Source organism: Manis pentadactyla, chromosome 5, assembly GCF_030020395.1.
Source record: "Manis pentadactyla isolate mManPen7 chromosome 5, mManPen7.hap1, whole genome shotgun sequence".
In the NCBI taxonomy this organism is placed as follows: domain Eukaryota; kingdom Metazoa; phylum Chordata; class Mammalia; order Pholidota; family Manidae; genus Manis; species Manis pentadactyla.
The window spans coordinates 106,203,649-106,224,611 of record NC_080023.1 but is presented as its reverse complement, the minus strand read 5'-3'; the positions used below and the strand labels follow the sequence as shown (position 1 = coordinate 106,224,611).

At 40.0% G+C, this 20,963-nt stretch overlaps 1 protein-coding gene across 1 annotated transcript in view; it reads right to left on the bottom strand.

Moving 5' to 3' along the window:
- Window positions 1–20,963, bottom strand: part of FGF2 (fibroblast growth factor 2) — a 112,488-nt gene that overhangs the window by 60,991 nt on the left and 30,534 nt on the right. The window contains exon 6 of the mRNA XM_057503272.1: window positions 5,163–5,986. Coding sequence (XP_057359255.1) covers window positions 5,163–5,986 — 824 coding nt within the window. The remainder of the gene's footprint in view (window positions 1–5,162; window positions 5,987–20,963) is intronic.

The window sequence follows — 20,963 nt, the reverse complement described above, 5'->3', positions numbered from 1 at the left end:
TCAAATTTAACTTAAAAATCACAGCCATCCATTTAACATGGTATCATAAATCAAAATGAGAACACTTAGAACCCAGCTGTTACACTATTGTCAGTCTAATTACATAATAGCCATTTATAAACATAAGAAAAGCCCTCAGGGTGTGTCACAGGGTAGACTGCCTTTCCTAGGCTGAAGTCACTTGGCATCAAACTCATCTTAAAGGGCTCCTAAGGTGTGGGAATACCTGACACACTGATTGTCCTTTCACTGTTGTATGGACTACATGACTTCCACAATTAAATGAGCTATTAGACTCTTTTTTCATTTGTTTACTGCACACAAATAGCTTTATAGTAAATACTGTGTTTATTAAGGCCAATTAGTGAGATCCACTTGCCATATATTACCACAAAAAGGTCGGGGGAGAGAATCTAGTATCATTCAATCTCTAGTTCCATGTCAGAAAGGAAGAGAAGGAAGGTGGCTTTATCAAATATCCCAGAGATACAACCCGTGGCAACCTGTGAACTAGTCAGAAATCCTCAGAGGGCTGGCTATGTCAGTACTTTGAAAGGCAGGGAGCCTACAAAGGGGGACCCAGAAGGGTGCTCTCCATGACTGAATAAGAGAGAGAAATGAGGCTGGGAGAGGGCAGGGATAGAAGGCAAGAAGCCAGGTAGGCAAGCAGCTCATTCAGGATGATTAAAGCAAGTGAGCTTAGGCCATCGGTTCCTTTCTAAACCTCATTATCCTCTTCTACAAAATGGACTGGTGAATAAAAGGTCTGAAGCATCCCACTCAACTTCACAAGTCCATATTTTTTATGATTGGAACTGCACGGAGAATGTGCCCTGGCAAAGGGCACAGGGAGCGGGCAGACCAGGACCCCGTCCTGCGCCAGTGCGAGCAGGAAGGTCCCTCAGCCTCTCCCAGTCTGTGTCCACTGAAAGCAGACAAGTGTGGCTAACAGGCAGTCACCTGCTGGGAGAAGTCCAAGGGTAGATCTGGCACTTCCAACTACCTTCAGTTTTTCCTAAATGAGAGCATCTGGAACAAATTTCATGCTGAAATGTACATAAGCAGCATACATTTCACTTACTATGCTGCACCACATGCTGTACGTGCTGCTTAGGATAAAATGTTCTCTCTTCTGAATGTTTTTTCATGGTTCACTACTTTAGAGTGTATACTTAATGTTACACATGCCCATGGACATTTGAAAGAGGCCTGTCAAAATAGCCAGGACACCTAAAGGAGGTGGTTATGCAGCACACATGTCGGACAAGCACAGACTCTGTCACCACACACTGCCTTTATCACGACTCTTGTGTCAAATGAAGGTTATTCCAGACCTCTGAGAAAAGTGAAGGACAATGGGCCCTTTCCAGTGAAAACAAGAGAATACCCAGGTGTTGAAGCAAAGGTGGTCTTCAGCAACTCCAGGAAGCTGGAAACACTGGTGTTCAGTCATCTTCTCCCACCTTCCCTTTCACTTCTGCTTTGTCCTTCCTGCCTTGTCCCCTCTCCAGGACCCCCGTCACATCCCCCCATAACCAGCACCTCCATTTATGCCACAATACTCAAAGCATCCCTCCCTAAAAGCCAATCCTGTAGTCAGCTTTTGGGGAAGAAATTGCACTCACAATTTAATGCACACTAAATGTTAAAATCTGATAACTGAACTCTGTCTTTCAGGACGTACAGTTAACCCTTGCACCACGCAGGGGTTGGGGCGCCCACCCACTCACAGTAGGAAATCCATGTATATCTTCTGACTCTCCAGAAACTTAACTACTGATGCCCACTGCTGACCCAAAGCCTTACTGGTAAGTCAATTAAGGCACATTTTGTACACCTATTATATACTGTATTCTTACAATAAAGTAACTTAGAAAAAAAAATGTTTCTTCAAATTGTCACAAATTTCCAAAATTTTTTCCCCTATGTTTACTGAAAAGTGTGTGAGTGGACCTGCACAGTTCAAACCCGTGTTGTTCAATGGTCAACTGTATTTGCATTTTAGAAGACATCTGGACAGAAAGTGTTAGTGCTAAAGGGTTAAAATCCCAATGATAGATTTTCAGGTCAAGCAGACAAAACAGCTTGAGGAATGGGGCCACGGGTGTTTTAACTTTTCAAATATGTCTAGATAACTGAGCTGTATCTCAGTGGAAAATTGTGGCAACTATTAACTCTGCCTTTTTTTTTTTTACCTCCATGTTTGCTGTTCAGTTTTGTTTGGGGGAATGGAGGGGATGTAGCTGAGATACTATATCATGTCCTTTCTCACCTTTTTCCTGCATCTTTCCCATCATTCTCCTCCTAGTATGGTCAACTAAGCACACCTCTGACATGCTGCAAAAATACACTGTGTTTAACCTTATGTCCAGGTTAGGCTCCACATAAGTGGTCTGAATTCATCGTTTTTAGGCTTGTAGTCTTGTCGATCTATTGCCTGGTAAAAGGTATTTTTTAAATATCAGTACTCTCCACAAATCGGGATGAGTATCCTACTCATTGCTTTTAACATCTTGTCTTTAGCTAGTTATCAAGTCAGCAGGGTTTCTTACAATTAGCAATATTAATATTTGGGGTCAGAATTTTTTGCCAGGGGATTAGGGAGGTATCCTGTGCACCATAGGACATTTAACTGCTAGCACCTCTGGCCTCTGGCTACTAGATGCCAGGAGCACTCTTCCAGGTATGACAACCTTATGTCTCCAGGCATTGCCAAATGTTTCCTGGGAGCAAAATCACCTCCATTTGAGAACCACTGAGTTAAAATAAGATTAGAAAAATGACAGTCAAACCCACTACTGGAACAAAAAAGTTAACAGCTCTTTTTAAAAGCATGGCAATGCAATTCAGAATTATCCTCACTCACTAGTTTTATTCTAAAGGAAACAGGTTATCAAAAGTTTCAAAGAAAAAAAATGATTCGGCAACCAATGAAGTGTTTGGGTGGGGAAAAAAAAAGAGTAGTAAAGGAAGCCCAATGTGAACTTAATATGGAGGAAAGTTCTTCTGTCTTCTAGTCATAGAACATACTCCTTTTTATTACAAAGTTTTAGGTCACCAGAAAAAAACAAAACTAATTAAGACATACAAGACATATACACACCTTGCCCTAATCAACTGAGCTAGCCTGCAGAACAAACTTCCAACACAAAGATAATTTTGTGAAACCTATTCAAGTTGCCCAAACAGAGAAATAGCACTAGCCCACATATTCGGTTATAAGTATCTTTTCAGTTTTAGTGGAAAATGTAAGTGGTTGTGTCCTGCCAATGGGTTTCACCCCCGGACAAGTTCGCTATGGAGTCAATGAGACCGAAAAAATGACAATGGAATGTTCTTGGGGTGAAAGGGTTTACACCCAACTTTATTCCCACGTGGCAGGTCAATCACTAGAATCCTGTCCACTCAGAGCTAGTCTGCAGGCAGCAAGCCGGTCTCTGCCTCCAGCCCTCTCAGCTCCCACAGCCATCTCAGTCTCTGTCCTTGGCACTGGCACCACTCCATCCTCTGCTCTCCTGCAGCCCTGCAGCTGTGCAGCCCAGAGCACTGGGCAGAGCTCTTTATATAGAGTCAATAACAACGTATTGCCCACATGTGTGTAGTGAGCAAGCCAACCAGTGCTGGCCAGGTGAGAATTCTGGCCATAGGAACCTTCATTTTCTCCGCAGTTGATAAAATTTTTAAACTATGGCAGGCCTGAACAAAACTAAAGACCTGCATCTTTTCCTTGTTGCTATTTTGGAATTAATAAAGATCCAACTAATAGAAAGGATACAAGAAGGGAGCACAAATAAAATGAGAATAATTGATGTCTTAGACTAGTGGAATGTGGTTTTCAGTCCCATCCTTTGTCAACTCCAGCAAGGTTGCCGAGATTTTCCTCTTCCTACACCGTCATTCCAGACTGAATGAACTTCCATTAGCATTGTCAAATAAAGACATAACTACAGGAGCCTGCAGATGTGGATGCCGGAGTCTTTTCTCAGGCAAATAGAAGCTCAGAAAAATCCACCTGAAACCCATAAAAGAACAGAGGCCAGAACATGGCGTTTAAAAATGACTTTTACGTACACTTACAAGGATGACAGTTGAAATATATTCTGATCCTTCCTCTCCAGTTTCCATCAGCCCATCTTATGGCCCTTTCCTTCCTCTTTTCTCTAGACCACTGGATCTCAAAATGTGGCCCCAGGTCTGCATCACCTGGAAACTTGTTAGAAATGCAAATTACCAGGCCCCACTCCACACCTAAGAAATCAGAAACTCCAGAAGGTAAGGTTCAGCAATGGGTTATAACAAACCTCCAGGTGACTCTAATGCGCCCCTAGTTTGAGAACCAGTGACTTTGGCCAGTGTTATTTCTCTAACCACAAACAGATTACGTTTTACAGAACACGTAAGTGTAAACCAGTAAACTAAGTCCTCTGCACACTTTATGTAAATTTTCGCTTCATCCTCAAACCTGATGCAAGGTAGGTATTATCCCCACTTTAAGGATGGGAAAGGGGTTTTTAAGGGTTAAGTGTCACTCCGGGTCCAAAACTAACAAATGCAGATGGCAGATTAAAGTTTTTGCAGTTCTTTTCACTACTGAAACAAAGGTCTGTTGCACTTTATTAACAAAGTCTATGTTGTTTGCTTGCTGTTTCAGCAATTCGGAAAAAAAATAGATGTGGGTGGGTGACAGCAGTATGCCAGCTGCCTCGGATCCTACCGAATCGGTATTTAAGGGCATGATTCTGGAAGGAGAATTTTCCAATAAAGAATGTTTAATTCGGCTGTGGTCCCTCCTGCCTTTGCAGGGGGTCTGCGCTTCGGCTTGGGGGCGCGGGGGGCGCCTCGGCGGGCGGCTCAGCTCTCCTCCGCCGCTGGGCATCCCCGACGCGACAGGTTGTCTGCGCGACGGGCACCCGCAGGAAAGGCCGGGGAGCCCTGCGGCTCCGGGCCCAGGGCACTCACTGGTTTGCCAGGGGAAACTGGCACACCCCAAAGCCGGGGGAGCGTCAAACCCGACACCGCAGCTCGGCGGCGGAGGGCGCGAGTGGTGAACCTGAAGCCGCCGCGAACCGCGCGACGAGAAACCACAGGTCCCTCTAGGGTCGGAGAGGAGGGTGGGATGGCAGGGTCGGGGAGACAACCCCAAGGGGGGGGCCGGCACTCACTGTGAGGGTCGCTCTTCTCCCGGACCCCGTCCACGCGGCCGTCAGGGTGGATGCGCAGGAAGAAGCCCCCGTTTTTGCAGTACAGACGCTTCGGGTCCTTGAAGTGGCCGGGCGGGAAGGCGCCGCTGCCGCCGTCCTCCGGCAGCGCGGGCAGCGTGGTGATGCTCCCGGCTGCCATGGCCCCGCCGGGGCCCTGCCGGGGTCCCCGAGCCCCTGCAGCGGCGCGCGGAGCCGCCGAGCCCCGGCCCCGGCCCCGGCCTCCGAGCCGCTCCGGGGAGCGGCCCCGGCCCCGGCCCCCCAGCCTCCCGCCCCGCGGCGCGCGGCCGCGCCCGCTGGCCCCCAGTCTCGCGCCGCTCGCGCCGCTCGGCCGCTGCCCTCCGCGCCGGCTCTGCAGGGTAGGGAGCCGGGAGGCCGGGGAGCTGGGGTTCAGGGCTGGCTGCCTCCGCGGCTGCGACTCCCGAGAGGGCCTCGTCCCCAGGCTGCGGTGCCCACGGTCCGGGTGCCACCGCGGGACCGCGTCCACCGGTCTGCCACCGGCCGACCGCGGCGTCGCATCTACATCTCCAGCCCCCAACACCCACCCACCCACGCCCCCGGCTCTCCTCCCTTCCTGCGCGCCGCCCCCTCCTCGCTCGGGGTTTTCTGGGGCCGGCCTCTGGGTCGGGCGCTTCGACCGTAGCACGCAAGCGCGCGACCACAGCTCGGGGCGGGGGCTGCGGGGCGGCTGCGTCCCGGGCCTCCGCAGCCCTAGGGGCTCGACCCCAGCCCGTTCCCCAGAAGGCGCCCAGCCCAACCCCTCGCCGCCCAAACCACGCTTAGTCTTTCTTCACACTGCGGAGCTTTTGCCGTTCAACCATCCGTAACTCAACTTTTCAAAGTTTAAATGCAACTTTCTCCCCCTTCATTTTCCTTGCCAGTGTTTCACAGGGGAGAAACTATTTCCATCCCCAAGTAGAGGAATCGGAAGCAGGGGAGGATTGTGTGTCAGAATAGGTTTTGAACGTTATCTACTCGCGGGGCATAAACCGTTAAAACTGAAGGCTGAAGTAGTTTACCAACAAGAGGAAAGAGGCCACAGGAGGGGAGCGGATTGGGTTGCTAAAACGAAAAGGTTTTCTTTTACCAACCTAACTTGAATTAGACAACGTGGAAAGATGAAGATGCGCCTCAGATCCTTATCGTGATAGAAGTGCTAATGTCATTCCTAAACTGTCGCTCCCTCTAAATGGTTAGGGATTTCTTGGGAGGAGGGTAATTTTCTGAAAAATCCCAAACTACAAAATGGAAATTAATTGTATTTTTGTAATTTATAGTAGACTATTTATATAGTAGTCCATATATATAGACTATAGTAGGCTATAGATACTACAAATTAACAAAATATCTGTCTAGAAAACTTCATATACTGAGGGCCTTTGCACTATGTGCAAAGCTCCAGTAAGTGTAGTGGGTAATAACTTACACAGGGTCTTCTCACACAATGAGGGAGACATTTAGGATGGAGAGCATGAGCAACACCAGGAGCAATACCAGGAGGTGTCAAGGCCAACTAAGAGTAAAATGAAGTGTGAGATTTCAGACAAGGTATAATTAAGCTTGGGGGTAGCAGGAGTTAGGGACAGCTTCTCGGAAGAGGTGAAAATACAGAATTCCTCTAATTAGGAACATGCTCTGTTTCAAAAGATCCTAAGTGCATTTGTCCGTAAGTCTCCAAGATGGGTTTAAATGCATGTCGAATATGTTAAATAGGAGCGTGAATCAATTCTCTGGAGCTTTTTGAACCAGGTATGTTCTTCTTTGGGCTTGTGTATGTTCTCTGACATCTCTTTCCAAAATGGACATGTCTTATCTGCGTTGAAAATCTGTTAAATAGCTCCCTTCCGGATGATCTCTGTAGGTATCTTAGGGAATGCTTAACTCTACTGTAGCATTCATCAGATTGCCACAGTTTAAAATAGATCTAAATAAGCCTTGAACTCTGTCACAGATCCCTGAGTATTCCAAGAACAAAGGGAAAAAATCCAAGTCAAATTATTTAACACTAGTATCCAGCAATTTGGGAAATAGTTACACAAAGTTAAGTAATTTGTACGCTAATGGACCACAGATCTTTGGGAGCTGCTTTCCCTGTACAATAACCCCTTGTCTTCCTAGTTTCTTACAAAACCAGGAAATGATTAATCCAGCTCTGAGACTCTATGGCCTTTAAGACAGTGTTACTTCCAAGAAGACATCATTAAAATGTCTCAAGTTCCTAGCCAGCCCCCTCCCAATACACACTGTACACAGACACAGTCATATTCTTAAATGCAATCAATTTGCTCTCAGCTGAACGATGAGCATTCAAATTACTTTCTCAATTTAACCAACTATAAGTATGAATATAAAAAATATAGATAATTTTGAAAAAAATAACTGGAAACAATAGATTTTTGTAACATGATGGATGAAAACTCATTACTTTTAAAAAACCATTAGGCTACAGTTCCTCAAAAAACTAAAAATAGAAATACCATTTGACCCAGGAATCCCACTCCTAGGAATTTACCCAAAGAATACAACTTCTCAGATTCAAAAAGACATATGCACCCCTATGTTTATTGCAGCACTATTTACAATAGCCAAGATATAGAAGCAACCTAAGTGTCCATCAGCAGATGAATGGATAAAGAAGTAGTGATACATATACACAATGGAATACTATTCAGCCATAAGAAAGAAACAAATCCTACCATTTGCAACAACATGGATGGAGCTGGAGAATATTATGCTCAGTGAAATAAGCCAGGTGGAGAAAGACAAGTGCCAAATGATTACCCTCATTTGTGGAGTATAACAATGAAGCAAAACTGAAGGAACAAAATAGCAGCAGACTTACAGACTCCAAGAAAGGACTAGTGGTTACCAAAGGGAAGGGGTGTGAGAGGGCAGGTTGGGAGGAAGGGAGATGGGGATTGAAGGGTATTATGTTTAGTACACATGGTATGGGAAACCAGTGTAGCACAGAGAAGGCAAACAGTGAATCTGTGGCTTCTTACTACACTGATGGACAGTGACTGCAAGGGGGTATGGGTGGGGACTTGATAATATGGGTAAATGTAGTAACCACATTGTTTTTTCATGTGAAACCTTCATAAGAGTGTATATCAATAATATCTTAATACAAAATTCAAAAAAAAACAAAAAACATTAAGTTCCAGTGATAACTATTAAGAAAATATAAAGGAAAGAGGAATTTCCCTCATAATACCAAGATAAATTACTTTGGTATTAATAAGAATTATGCAAAGTCTATAAACAATGAAAAGTACACAGATTTAATGAGAGCTTTAAAAAACAAAACTTCAAATGCTCTTGGATAGAAGCATATAGTAAAATAACAGGGTAAAATTCCTCCAACCAAGTTTAAAAATTTTAAACAATTCTAGTTTAAACTTTATTAAATCTGGTTAAATATTGTAACATTTATTTGGATAAAGAAACATATGAGAATAGCAAATACATTTTTAATTATAGGGAAACAGTATGAAAGATTTTTAAATGGATGAAAAAGATTACTAAATATCTTCAATGGAAAATTAGACATTGTGTAGGTACTGGATTCCATAGGGTACCTTTCATTGTCTTTGAGCAACTGTACAATTCTTCTGAGTTGTATGTAGATAACTGTCATGAACTGAATTGACAAATTCCTGTGTTGAAGCTCTAACCTCCAATGTGACCATACTTAGAAACAGGGTCTTTTAGGAGGAGGTAATTAAGGTTGATGAGGTCATAAGAGTGGGTCCTAAGCCCATAGAATTGATGTCCTTATAAAAAGGAGAGGCACCAAGAGCATGCATGCAAGAGGAAAGGCCACGTGAGGACACAGCAAGAAGGTTGCCATCTGCAAGTCAAAGAAAGGGACCTCACCAGAAATCAGCCTTGCCAGTACTTTCATCTTGGACTTCCAGCCTCCAGAACTATGAAAGATAAATTTCTGTTATTTATACCACCGAGTCTTTGGTGTTTTGTTATGACAGTCCTAGAAGACTGGTACAATAACCAATAACATGCAAATGAATTATGTCAACTGGGAAGACATTGATTTCCCTCCTCTGATTGTTGACTTTTTGTCAACTTGACTGGGCTAAGGTATGTCCACATAGCTGGTAAAATATTATTTCTGGGTGTGTCTCTGTGGGTATTTCCAGAAAAGATTAACATTTGAATCAGTAGGCTGAGTGAAAGAAGGCTTGCTCTCACCAATGCAGGTGGCCGTTGCCATTCACTGAGGGCCTGAATAGAACAAAAAGGTGAAGGAAGGGTGAGTTCACATTTTCTTCTTAAGCTGGAATATCCATCTTCTCCTAGCCTTCAGACATCAAAATTCCTGGTTCTTTGGTCTTCAGACTCCGGGAGTGAGACCAGCCACTTGCTGATTCTCAGGTCTGCAGCCTCAGACCAGCAGTCCTGCCAGGGGTTCCCTTGGGTCTCAGGCTTGCAGACTGAGAATAAGTTAAACCACCAACTTTTTTTTTTTGGCAAATGGCAGATTGTGGAATGTCTGAACCTCCCATGACCACATACACCAATTCCTATGATAAATATCGTCTTACATATATCTGTATATATATCCTATTGGTTCTTTTCTCTGAAGAACTCTGGTAAATATACTTTTTTTACCTATGGAATAAGCCAGTTTTTGCATCCATTTGTAAATTCACTTCAGCCTTCCTTCTGCTTGAATTTTCTTTCAAACCTGTTGTCACATTTTACTGGTTTCTCATTAATTAATGAAGTAATATAAACTATCTGATGAGATATAAATGTTCATAATACTTTCTGTCTGCATAAAAGTCACAATGTTACCTTATTTTAAAAATTATCCTTTAAAATAATGAAATTAATGAGGAGAAACTTGCCCTTTCAGATGTTAAAAGTTATTACAGGTTTCCCTTGCTATCCCAAAACAGAGCATTCCTATGAAAATGTTCATAAGTCAAAATGGTGTAAAGTGAAAAAGCAATTATCATTAATTTACATGGAAAATTTTTCGAGTGTTCTCAGACCCCAATAAATATCATGTCTCAGGGTGTTCTGATGCCTTAGGACACATCTTGCTAACGGATGCACAAAATACATTGAGAGAGATAAAGCACAGAAGCTCACAGACACAGTCCAAAACTATGGTGGCTTAATGATGAGATGATGAGTATAGTTCCCAGGAAAGGAGTTTAGCTGTGCCACTCTCACTGCTCGGGATGTGCACTGCCTCTATGATGGCTCCCTGCAAACAAAGGCTGAATGCGAGTCTTACTTTTCACTCTTTTTCATAAAGTGAAAATCCTCTTTGGATTTCCTTCAGTTAGTGAAAACTGGTACTAATATAGGCCTTTTGTAACAGTAAGGTGGCCATAACTCAAACTTTTAAAAAGTAGGGGATACCTGCATAAGCTTATTACATATAAGACATTGTGGAACTGATGCATGCAATGACTGAAAGGTCAATACAAGGATTAAAATTTCAGATGTATCTGATTGATTATATAATAAGTTGCCACCAAAACAGTACTTCTTAAAATTTCAGTATCACTCATAATCAAAAACACATGTCAAATTCTGAAAAACCTCCCCCAAAGAAAAGCTCAAGACCAATTAGCTTCACTGGTGAATTTTACCAAATGTTAAGAGAGTTAATACCACTTACTCAGAAATTTTTTCAAAAAAATAGAAAACAAGGTAACACTTCCTAACTCATTCAAGAAGCTAGTATTTATTACATGGACACCAAAACCAGACAAAGACATCACAAGAATAACAAAACTATAGACCAATATCCCTTATGAATATAGATGCAAAATCCTTGACAAATTCCTAATAAACAGAATATAGAAACATACAAAAAGGACTATATATCATGTCCAAGTGGAAATTATTCCAGGAGTGCAATGTTGGTTAAACATAAAAAAGTCAATCAATACTTACCTATTTTACTAATAAAATACTGACCTTGTTTTACTAATAAGTAAAACACCTTATTAATAGAGTAACGGTTAAAAAAAATATCTCAGTAGACATTTAAAAAGTATTTGATAAAATACAATACCCTTTCATTATAAAAACACTCATCAAACTAGGAATAAAAGGAAACTTCCTCAATTTGATAAAGAGCATTTACAAAAAAACCCACAACTAACATGATACTTAAAATGGTAAAAAATGGAAAACTTTCCTTCTAAGATCAGGAACAAAACAAGGGTGTTCACTCTCGCCCCTCAACAGTATAAGTGAAGGTTCTAGCAAGGGCAGTTGGGCAAGAAATGAAATAAAAGTCATACAGGATGCAAAGGAAAACCTAAAACTCTCTGTTTGCTGATGGCATGATCTTATACATAGAAAACCCTAAAAAATACATAACACACACACACACACATACAACTATCAGAGCTAATAAATGAGTTCAGCAAGGTTACAGGATACAAAATCAATGTGCTAAATTCGGTTGTATTTCTTTACATTAGCAAAGAACTAAGCCAAAAATGAAATGAAAACAATTTCATTTTCAATAGCATCCAAAGGAATAAAACATTTAGGTATAAATTTAACCAAAGTCATTTAAGACTTGTATACTGAAAACTACAAAACATTGTTTGAAAGAATTTAAAGGAGATATAAATAAATAGACATCCATGTTTGTAGATTGGCACACTTAATATTATGATGGTATGTAAATTGATCTACAGATTCAATGCATTCTCTGTTGAAATTCCAACTTCCTTTTTAGAAGAAATTGACAAATTGATCCTAAAATGGTATGACCATGCAAAGGATCCAAAAGAGCTAAAACAGTCTTGAACAAGGACAAAGCTGAAAGACTTGATATCAAAACTTTCTACTAAACCACACTTACAAGACAGTGTGGTACTAGAATTAAGGTAAACATATAGATCAATCAAAGATCAGTGGAATAGAATAGAGTCAAGAAATAAACTGTGACATTTATGATCAACTTATTTTCATCAAGGGTGTTGAGCATTTAACAAGGAAAGAATAGTCTTTCCACCAACCAGTACTGGGACAACTGGATATTCACATGAAAAACAATGAATTTGAACCCCTTACACCACATAAGAAAATTAACTCAACATAGATCATAGACTTCAAGGTAAGAGTGAAACTATAAAACTCTTAGAAGAAAACATAGATGTAAATCTTTGTGACCTTGGGTTAGGCATTGTTTCTTAAATATGACATTAAAGAAGCAAGCAACAAGAGACAACAGATCAATTGTGCTTCATTCAAATTAAAAACCTTTGTGCATCAAATCACACAATTGAGAAAATGAAAAGAACCCAGAAAATGGGAAAAAAATATTTGCAAATTGTACATATAATGAGAGTCTAGTCTCTGAAATATATAAAGAACTCCTGAAACACAACAATAAAGAGATAAATAACCCAATTTCAAATGAGCAAAGTATTTGAACAGACATTTCCCCAAGAAGCTATAAAAATATCCAAAAAGTACATGAAAATATGTTCAACATAATTAGTGATTAGGAAGATGTAAACCAAACCACAGTGAGATATCACTTCACAGAAAATAATAAGTTATTGTAAGGATGTAGAATAATTGGAACCTCCATACTTTGCTGGTGGGAACACAAAATGGTGTAGCTGATGTAGAAAACAATCTGACAATTCCTCAAAAAGTTAGAGTCAACATATGACCTAGTAATCCCATTCCTATGTATATAAAAAAAAGAAATGAAACACATGTTCACATAAAAACATGTCAAAAAATGTTCATAGAAGTATTCATAATAACCAAAAAGTGGAAACAACCAAATATTATTTGGCAATAAAGTACTGATCCACACTAACATATAGGTGACCTTGAAACATTACTGTAAGTGAAAAAAGCCAGATAGAAAAACCCTCATACTGTGTGATTTCATGTATAAAAAATGTCCAGAATAGGCAAATCCATAGAGACACACAGCAGATTAGCAGTTGCCAGGGGCTGCAAGAAGAGAGAAATGGGAAATGACTACTAATACTAATGGAATGGTTTCGGGTTTTTTTTGGAGTGACAAAAAAGCTCTGGAATTAGGCAGTGGTCATGACTGCATAACTTTGTTAATCTACTAAAAAAGCATAGAACTGTACACTTAAAAATGGTGAATTTCAGGATTTGGATTCAAGATGGTGGCATGACAGGTGAGATGGAGAATTCCTCCCAAAACCACAAATAGTTTGAAAATGTAGTTAATTGATACAACTAAACCTAAAACAGCAACAAGAAAGAAGGCTGAACCAGACTGCATACAGACCTGATGAACAGAGTAGACCTCATGAAACAGGGTAACCTACGAAAGCCTTAATCCAGCAGGACCCAAGCCCTTTCCCCACCCCAGCTCACCAGCAGGAGGAAGAGAAATGGGTGGGGGGAGGGGGTGGAAGCCTAGAACTACTGAACACCAAGCCCTGGAGGTCTGCTTTGGGAGCAGAAACCTACACTGTGTGGTGCTCTGGACACTGGGGAGCTCAGACAGGTGGAGTGCTTGAGAGACAGACTCAGGCCATTTGTGGAGGAGGGGATCCACACCCAGCCACTCTGGAAGAAGGGACAGGCAGGCGGTCTGAGAGGCTTCCTAGCAGTGACAGGGCTGCTGAAGGAGTGGGGTTTGCACGGAGCTTGCTCGGGGAAGGGGAGAGCTGGACAAGGTGGTCTGGGTGCGCTCTGCCCAGCTGGTTGAGAACTTCAGGTGCCCCATCCCCCTGGCTGCCTACTCAGCTCCAAGGCCCCCCACTGTGACACACAGCCAGCTGCACCTTCCTCCTAGCCTATCAGCACCAGTTCACAAACCGGCAGTCAGTGTGTTGGCATCAGGCCAACAGCTAGAGACACAAAGCACAGAGGCTTACACCTGTCTACTTGGCCCACTGGCTCTGACACTGGAGACAGGCATTGCAGACAGGAATCAGGTAACAGATCTTTCCTCCTCCCAGGCATGAGCTCTGCTCCCCTATGACCCCCAACCTCACTCTAGGGGATGAGCAGCCCCAGAAACTGGAGCTTCTGGGCACTAGTGGGCACCAAACTGAAATATGAAACATCAAAAGAACATGGTTCAAACCAAAATCTCACAAACCCCAGAAAAGAGGTCAAATGAAACTGAACTCACCAATCTGCCTGAAAGAGAGTTCAAAATATAAATCATAAACATGCTTATGGAGGTACAGAAAAATACTCAAGAACTCAGGAACGAATTTAAGTTGGAGATTCACCATTAAGAAATTCCATATCTGAAATGAAACATACAATGGAGGGATTTAAAAGCAGATTAGATGTAGTAGAAGAGATGGTAAATGGAATAAAAATTAGAGAAGAGGAATACAAAGAAGCTGAGGCACAGAGAGAAAAAAGAATCTCTAAGAAGGAAAGAATATTGAGAGAACTGTGTGACCAATCCAAACAGAACAATACTTGTATTATCTGGGTACCAGAAGAAGAAGAGAGAGAGAAAGGGATAGAAAGTGTCATTGAGGAGATAATTGCTGAAAACTTCCCCAATCTGGGGAAGGAGATAGTACCTCAAGCCATGGAGGTGCACAGATCTCCCAACACAAGGGACCCAAGTCAGACAACATCAAGACACATAATAATTAAAATGGCAAAGATCAAGGATAAGACAGACTTTTAAAAACAGCTAGAGAGAGTAAAAAAGATCACAAACAAAGGAAAACCTATCAGGATACCATCAGAATTCTCAACAGAAATCTTACAGGCCAGAAGGGAGTGGCATAATATATTTAATGCAGTGAAACAGAAGGGCCTTGAACCAGGAATACTATACCTGGCAAGGTTATCATTTAAATTTGAAGGAAGGATTAAACAATTTTCACATAAGAAAAAGTTGAGAGAATTTACCTCCCACAAACCACCTCTACAGTGCATTTTGGAGGGACTCCTATAGACGGAAGTATTCCTAAGGCTAAATAGATGTCACCCAAGGGATAGACAAAGAGCACAGAATAAGATTCATAACATACAAAGAATGGAGGGGTAAGAAAAAGGAGGAAAAAAAAGAAGAACCTTTAGGTTGTGTTTTTAATAGCACATGAAGTGAGTTAAATTAGACTGTTAGATAGTAAGGGAATTACCCTTGAACCTTTGGTAACCATGAATCTAAAGCCTGCAATGGCAATAAGTGCATACCTATCGATAATCACCCTAAATGTAAATGGTCTGAATGCACCAGTCAAAAGACATAGAGTTACTGAATGGACAAAAAAACAAGACCCATCTATATGCTGCCGACAAGAGACTCACTTCAAACCCAAAGACATACACAGACTGAAAGTAAAGGGATGGAAAAAGATATTTCATGCAACTAATAGTGAGAAGAAAGCAGGAGTTGCAGTACTTTTATCAGACAAAATAGACTTCAAAACAAAGAAAGTAACAAGAGATAAAGAAGGACATTACATAATGATAAAGGGATCAGTCCAAAAAGAGGGTATAACTATTATAAATATCTATGCACCCAACACAGGATCACCTACATTCATTTTAGGAGACTTCAACACACCATTTGCTCCAAAGGACACATCAATCAGACAAAAAATAAGTAAAGAGATGGAGGCACTGAACAATGTATTAGCACAGGTGGACATAACGGACATGTACAGAACAGTGCATCTAAAAGGAACAGGATACACATTCTTCTCAAGTGCACATGGAACATTTTCAAGAATAGATTGTAGGCTAGGCCACAAAAAGAGCCTCAGTAAATTTAAAAAGATTGAAATTGTACCATCCAGCTTCTCAGACCACAAAGGCATGAAACTAGATATTAATTACACAAAGAAAATGAAAAACCCCACAAACACATGGAGGCTTAATAACATGCTCCTAAATAATCAATGGATCAATGACCAAATAAAAACAGAGATCAAGCAATATATGGAGACAAATAACAATGATAATTCAACAACACAAAATCTGTGGGACGTAGAGAAGGTTGTGCTAAGAGGGAAATATATTGTAATACAGGCCTACATCAGGAAAGAAGAACAATCCCAAATGAACAGTCTAAACTCACAATTAATGGAACTAGAAAAGGAAGAACAAATGAGGCCCAAAGTCAGTAGAAGGAGGGACATAATAAAGCAGAAATAAATAAAATTGAGAATAAAACAATAGGAAGAAGCAATGAAAGCAGGAGCTGGTTCTTTGAGAAAATAAACAAAATAGATAAATCCCAAGCCAGACTTAATCAAGAAAAAAAGAGAATCTACACACATAAACAGAATCAGAAATGAGAAAGGAAAAATAATTACAGACAACACAGAAATACAAAGAATTATGAGAGAATATTATGAAAAATTATATAGTAACAAAATAGATAACCTAGAAGAAATGGACAACTTTCTAGAAAAATGTACAACCTTCCAAGGTTGACCCAAAAAGAAACAGAAAATCTGAATAGACCATTTACCAGCAAAGAAATTGATTTGGTAATCAAAAAACTACCTAAGAACAAAATTACTGGACCAGATGGTCTCACTGCTGAATTTTATCAAACATTTAGTGAAGACCTAATACCCATTCTCCTTAAAGTTTTCCAAAAAATAGAAGAGGAGGAAATACTCCCAAACTCATTCTATGAGGCCAACATCACTCTAATACCAAAAACAGGCAAATATACCACAAAAAAAGAAAATTATGGACCAATATCCCTGATGAACATAGATGCAAAAATTCTCAACAAAATATTAGCAAACTGAATTCAAAAATACATCAGAAAGATCATCCATCATTATCAAGTGAGATTCATCCCAGTAATGCAAAGATGGTACAACATTCGAAAATCCATCAACATCATCTACTACATCAACAAAAAGAAGGACGAAAACCACATGATCATCTCCATAGATGCTGAAAAAGCTTTTGACAAAATACAACATCCATTTATGATAAAAACTCTCAACAAAATGCATATAGAGGGCAAATACCTCAACATAACAAAGGCCATATATGACAAACCCACAGCCAACATTATACTTAACAGAGAGAAACTGAAAGCTTTTCCTTTAAGACTGGGAACAAGACAAGGATGCCCACTCTCCCCATTTTTATTCAACATAGTTCTGGAGGTCCTAGCCATGGCAATCAGACAACACAAAGAAATAAAAGGCATCCAGATTGACAAGGAAGAAGTCAAACTGCCACTGTTTGCAGATGACATGATATTGTACATTAAAAACCCTAAAGAATCCACTCCAAAACTACTAGATCTACTATCTGAATTCAGCAAAGTTGCAGGATACAATATTAATACACAGAAATCTGTTGCATTCCTTTCCACTAACAATGAACTAGCAGAAAGAGAAATCAGGAAAACAATTCCATTCACAATTGCATCAAAAAGAATAAAATACCTAGGAATAAACCTAACCAAGGAAGTGAAAGAACTATATGCTGAAAACTACAGAACACTCTTAAGAAAAATTAAAGAGGACACTAATAAATGGAAACTCATCCCATGCTCTTGGCTAGGAAGAATTAATATTGTCAAAATGGCCATCCTGCCTAAAGCAATCTACAGATTCAATGCAATCCCTATCAAAATACCTCCAGCATTCTTCAATGAACTAGAGCAAATAGTTCTAAAATTCATATGGAACCACAAAAGACCATGAATAGCCAAAGCAATCCTGAGAAGGAAGAATAAAACAGGGGGAATTATGCTCCCTGACTTCAAGCTCTACTACAAAGCCACAGTAATCAAGACAATTTAGTACTGGCACAAGAACAGACCCATAGACCAGTGGAACAGAATAGAGAGTCCAGATATAATCCCGAGCATATATGGTCAATTAATATATGATAAAGGAGCCATGGACATACAATGGGGAAATGACAGCCTCTTCAACAGCTGGTGTGGGCAAAACTGGACAGCAACATGTAAGAGAATGAAACTGGATTATTGTCTAACCCCATACACAAAGTAAACTCAAAATGGATCAAAGAGCTGAATGTAAGTCATGAGACCATAAAACTCTTAGAAAAAAATATAGGCAAAAATCTCTTGGACATAAACATGACCAACTTCTTCATGAACATATCTCCCCAGGCAAGGGAAACAAAAGCAAAAATGAACAATTGGGACTACATCAAACTAAAAAGCTTCTGTACAGCAAAGGATACCATCAGCAGAACAAAAAGACATCCTACAGTATCGATAATATATTCATAGATGACATATCTGATAAGAGGTTGACATCCAAATTATATAAAGAGCTCATGCACATCAACAAACCAAAATCAAATAAGCCAATTAAAAAATGGGCAGAGGAGCTGAACAGAGAATTCTCCAAAGAAGAAATTCAGATGGTCAACAGACCCATGAAAAGATGCTCTACATTGCTAATTATCAGGGAAATGCAAATTAAAACCACAGTGAGATATCACCTCACACCAGTAAGGATGGCCAACATCCAAAAGACAAAGAACAACAAATGTTGGCAAGGATGTGGAGAAAGGGGAACCCTCCTACACTGCTGGTGGGAATGTAAACTAGTCCAACCATTGTGGAAAGCAGTATGGAGGTTCCTCAAAAAACTCAAAATAGAAATACCATTTGACCCAGGAGTTCCACTCCTAGGTATTTACCCTAAGAATGCAGCAGCCCAGTTTGAAAAAGACATATGCACCCCTATGTTTATCGCAGTACTATTTACAATAGCCAAGCAATGGAAGCAACCTAAGTGTCCATCAGTAGATGAATGGATAAAGAAGATGTGGTACAATGGAATATTATTTGGCCATAAGAAGAAAACAAATCCAGGAAAACCTTTTGCAACAACATGGATGGAGCTAGAGGGTATTATGCTCAGTGAAATAAGCCAGGCAGAGAAAGACAAGTGCCAAATGATTTGACTCATCTGTGGAGTGTAACAACAAAGAAAAAACTGAAGGAACAAAACAGCAGCAGAATCACAGAACCCAAGAAAGGACTAACAGTTACCAAAGGGAAAGGGACTGTGGATGATGGGTGGGAAGGAAGGGATAAGGGGGAAAAACGGGCAATACAAGTAGCACACATAATGTAGGGGGTTAGCATCTTACTACACTGATGGACAGTGACTGTAATGGGGTACATGGGGGGTCTTGATAATGAGGGGAGTTTAGTAACCATAATGTTATTCAAGTAATTGTACATTAATGGTATCGAAATAAAAAAATTTTTAAATGGTGAATTTCATAGTATGTGAATTATATCTTAGGAAAACTAAAGAAATGCATATTGAAATAAAAATGAAATTTCTCTCCAATAACGTTGAAAGAAAAAAAATATATTAATGGTGTATTGTCAAAGACAAGGTGATCTGGAGGCTTCATGAGCTGGTCAGATGAAGGAAAAATTATTGTAGCATTGTGTGTGTATCAAGCCCTTACGTTTTTGAAATTAATTATCATTTGAGCCAAGAGTTCTGGTAGAAGAAATTTACACTGAAGAAAAAAAGCACAGATTTATCTGCTTAGCAAACTTAGTGTTCATTATATTTATTATAATGAGAGAAAGAGAAAATCTAAGTAATTAAAAGTAAACACATTAATTTGAATAAATCATGTTTTAGTCATGTAATCATGTGGTCATACAGTTTTGTGCAAGAATGCATAACATGGAAAATACTTGCAATATATTGTTAATTGAAAGAAGCTTACAAAACTGTATAATAATGGTATCTTATTTGTGAAATATACTCCCAAACACAGATCAGAATGAGATACATTAAAATGCTAGTACTGATGATTTGGGGTTGTTAAATTAGTTTTATTGTATAAAAATCACCTCTGGCTACTCAATATCACATAAAAAGTATTTTCTAAAATTGTATTTGTTTTCTTATTTATTATCAGTCCCCTCAGTCCAACAGAATACAAGATCCCTTAAAAGAGGAATTTTTTTTCTTGAAACATGCTGTATCCTTGCCTAGTGGCATTAAGCAGGGCCTGAACAAATATAGACACATTCTTTTTAATAAAGTGTGCATTAATTTCACTTTTAGAAGTTGTTTTTGAAAACCAAACTCCTCATAACATCATGCCTGGGTGTGGTCAATGACTATGAAATTCTAAAGGTTAATCATTTTTTAATGAAACTACACTAAACCCATTTCCCTATGAAATCCCACTAAAATGCATAAACTACTGTGTCTAAAATCTAGTATATCAAAAATAATCTTACTGAGTTTTGGGTCATCATTATGACCATCAGCTGTGATATAATAGAGTGAGCCACTCTACTTTATCTCCACAAGCGCTATTATTTACCCTCCATGCCCAGTTGGTAGTTTGTGATCTCATGAGAACAGTCTGTGCTTTATGTTGACTTTGTGTCTTTGATTAAAAACATATAAACAAACAACAGACACAGAGAAGTACCTGAAATAACCAAGGATTAATTATGTTATATTTGGCAATTTTATTTTTAAATATTGTATTGTTTAACTGAAGAGATAGCCAAGCTACAGTCATTCACTGTTTACAGGTATCAATGTGGCAACATTTATCAAGTGACCAGTCTCCTCACATAGACTGATGTTTATTCTCCAAGATCAACTCTAAATTCAGAAAAATTAAAACTTCATGATGTCCTTTACTCTTAAATTATCTTTGGGGCTTCCCTGAGGGCCATTAAATAACCACAAATACTTGTTCTTTTACCTTTTAAAGAGAGGGATACTAGAAGTACTTAGGTTTATTCATATGTTCTGTATTTTTTAATTAGCTCAACACTATAGTAAG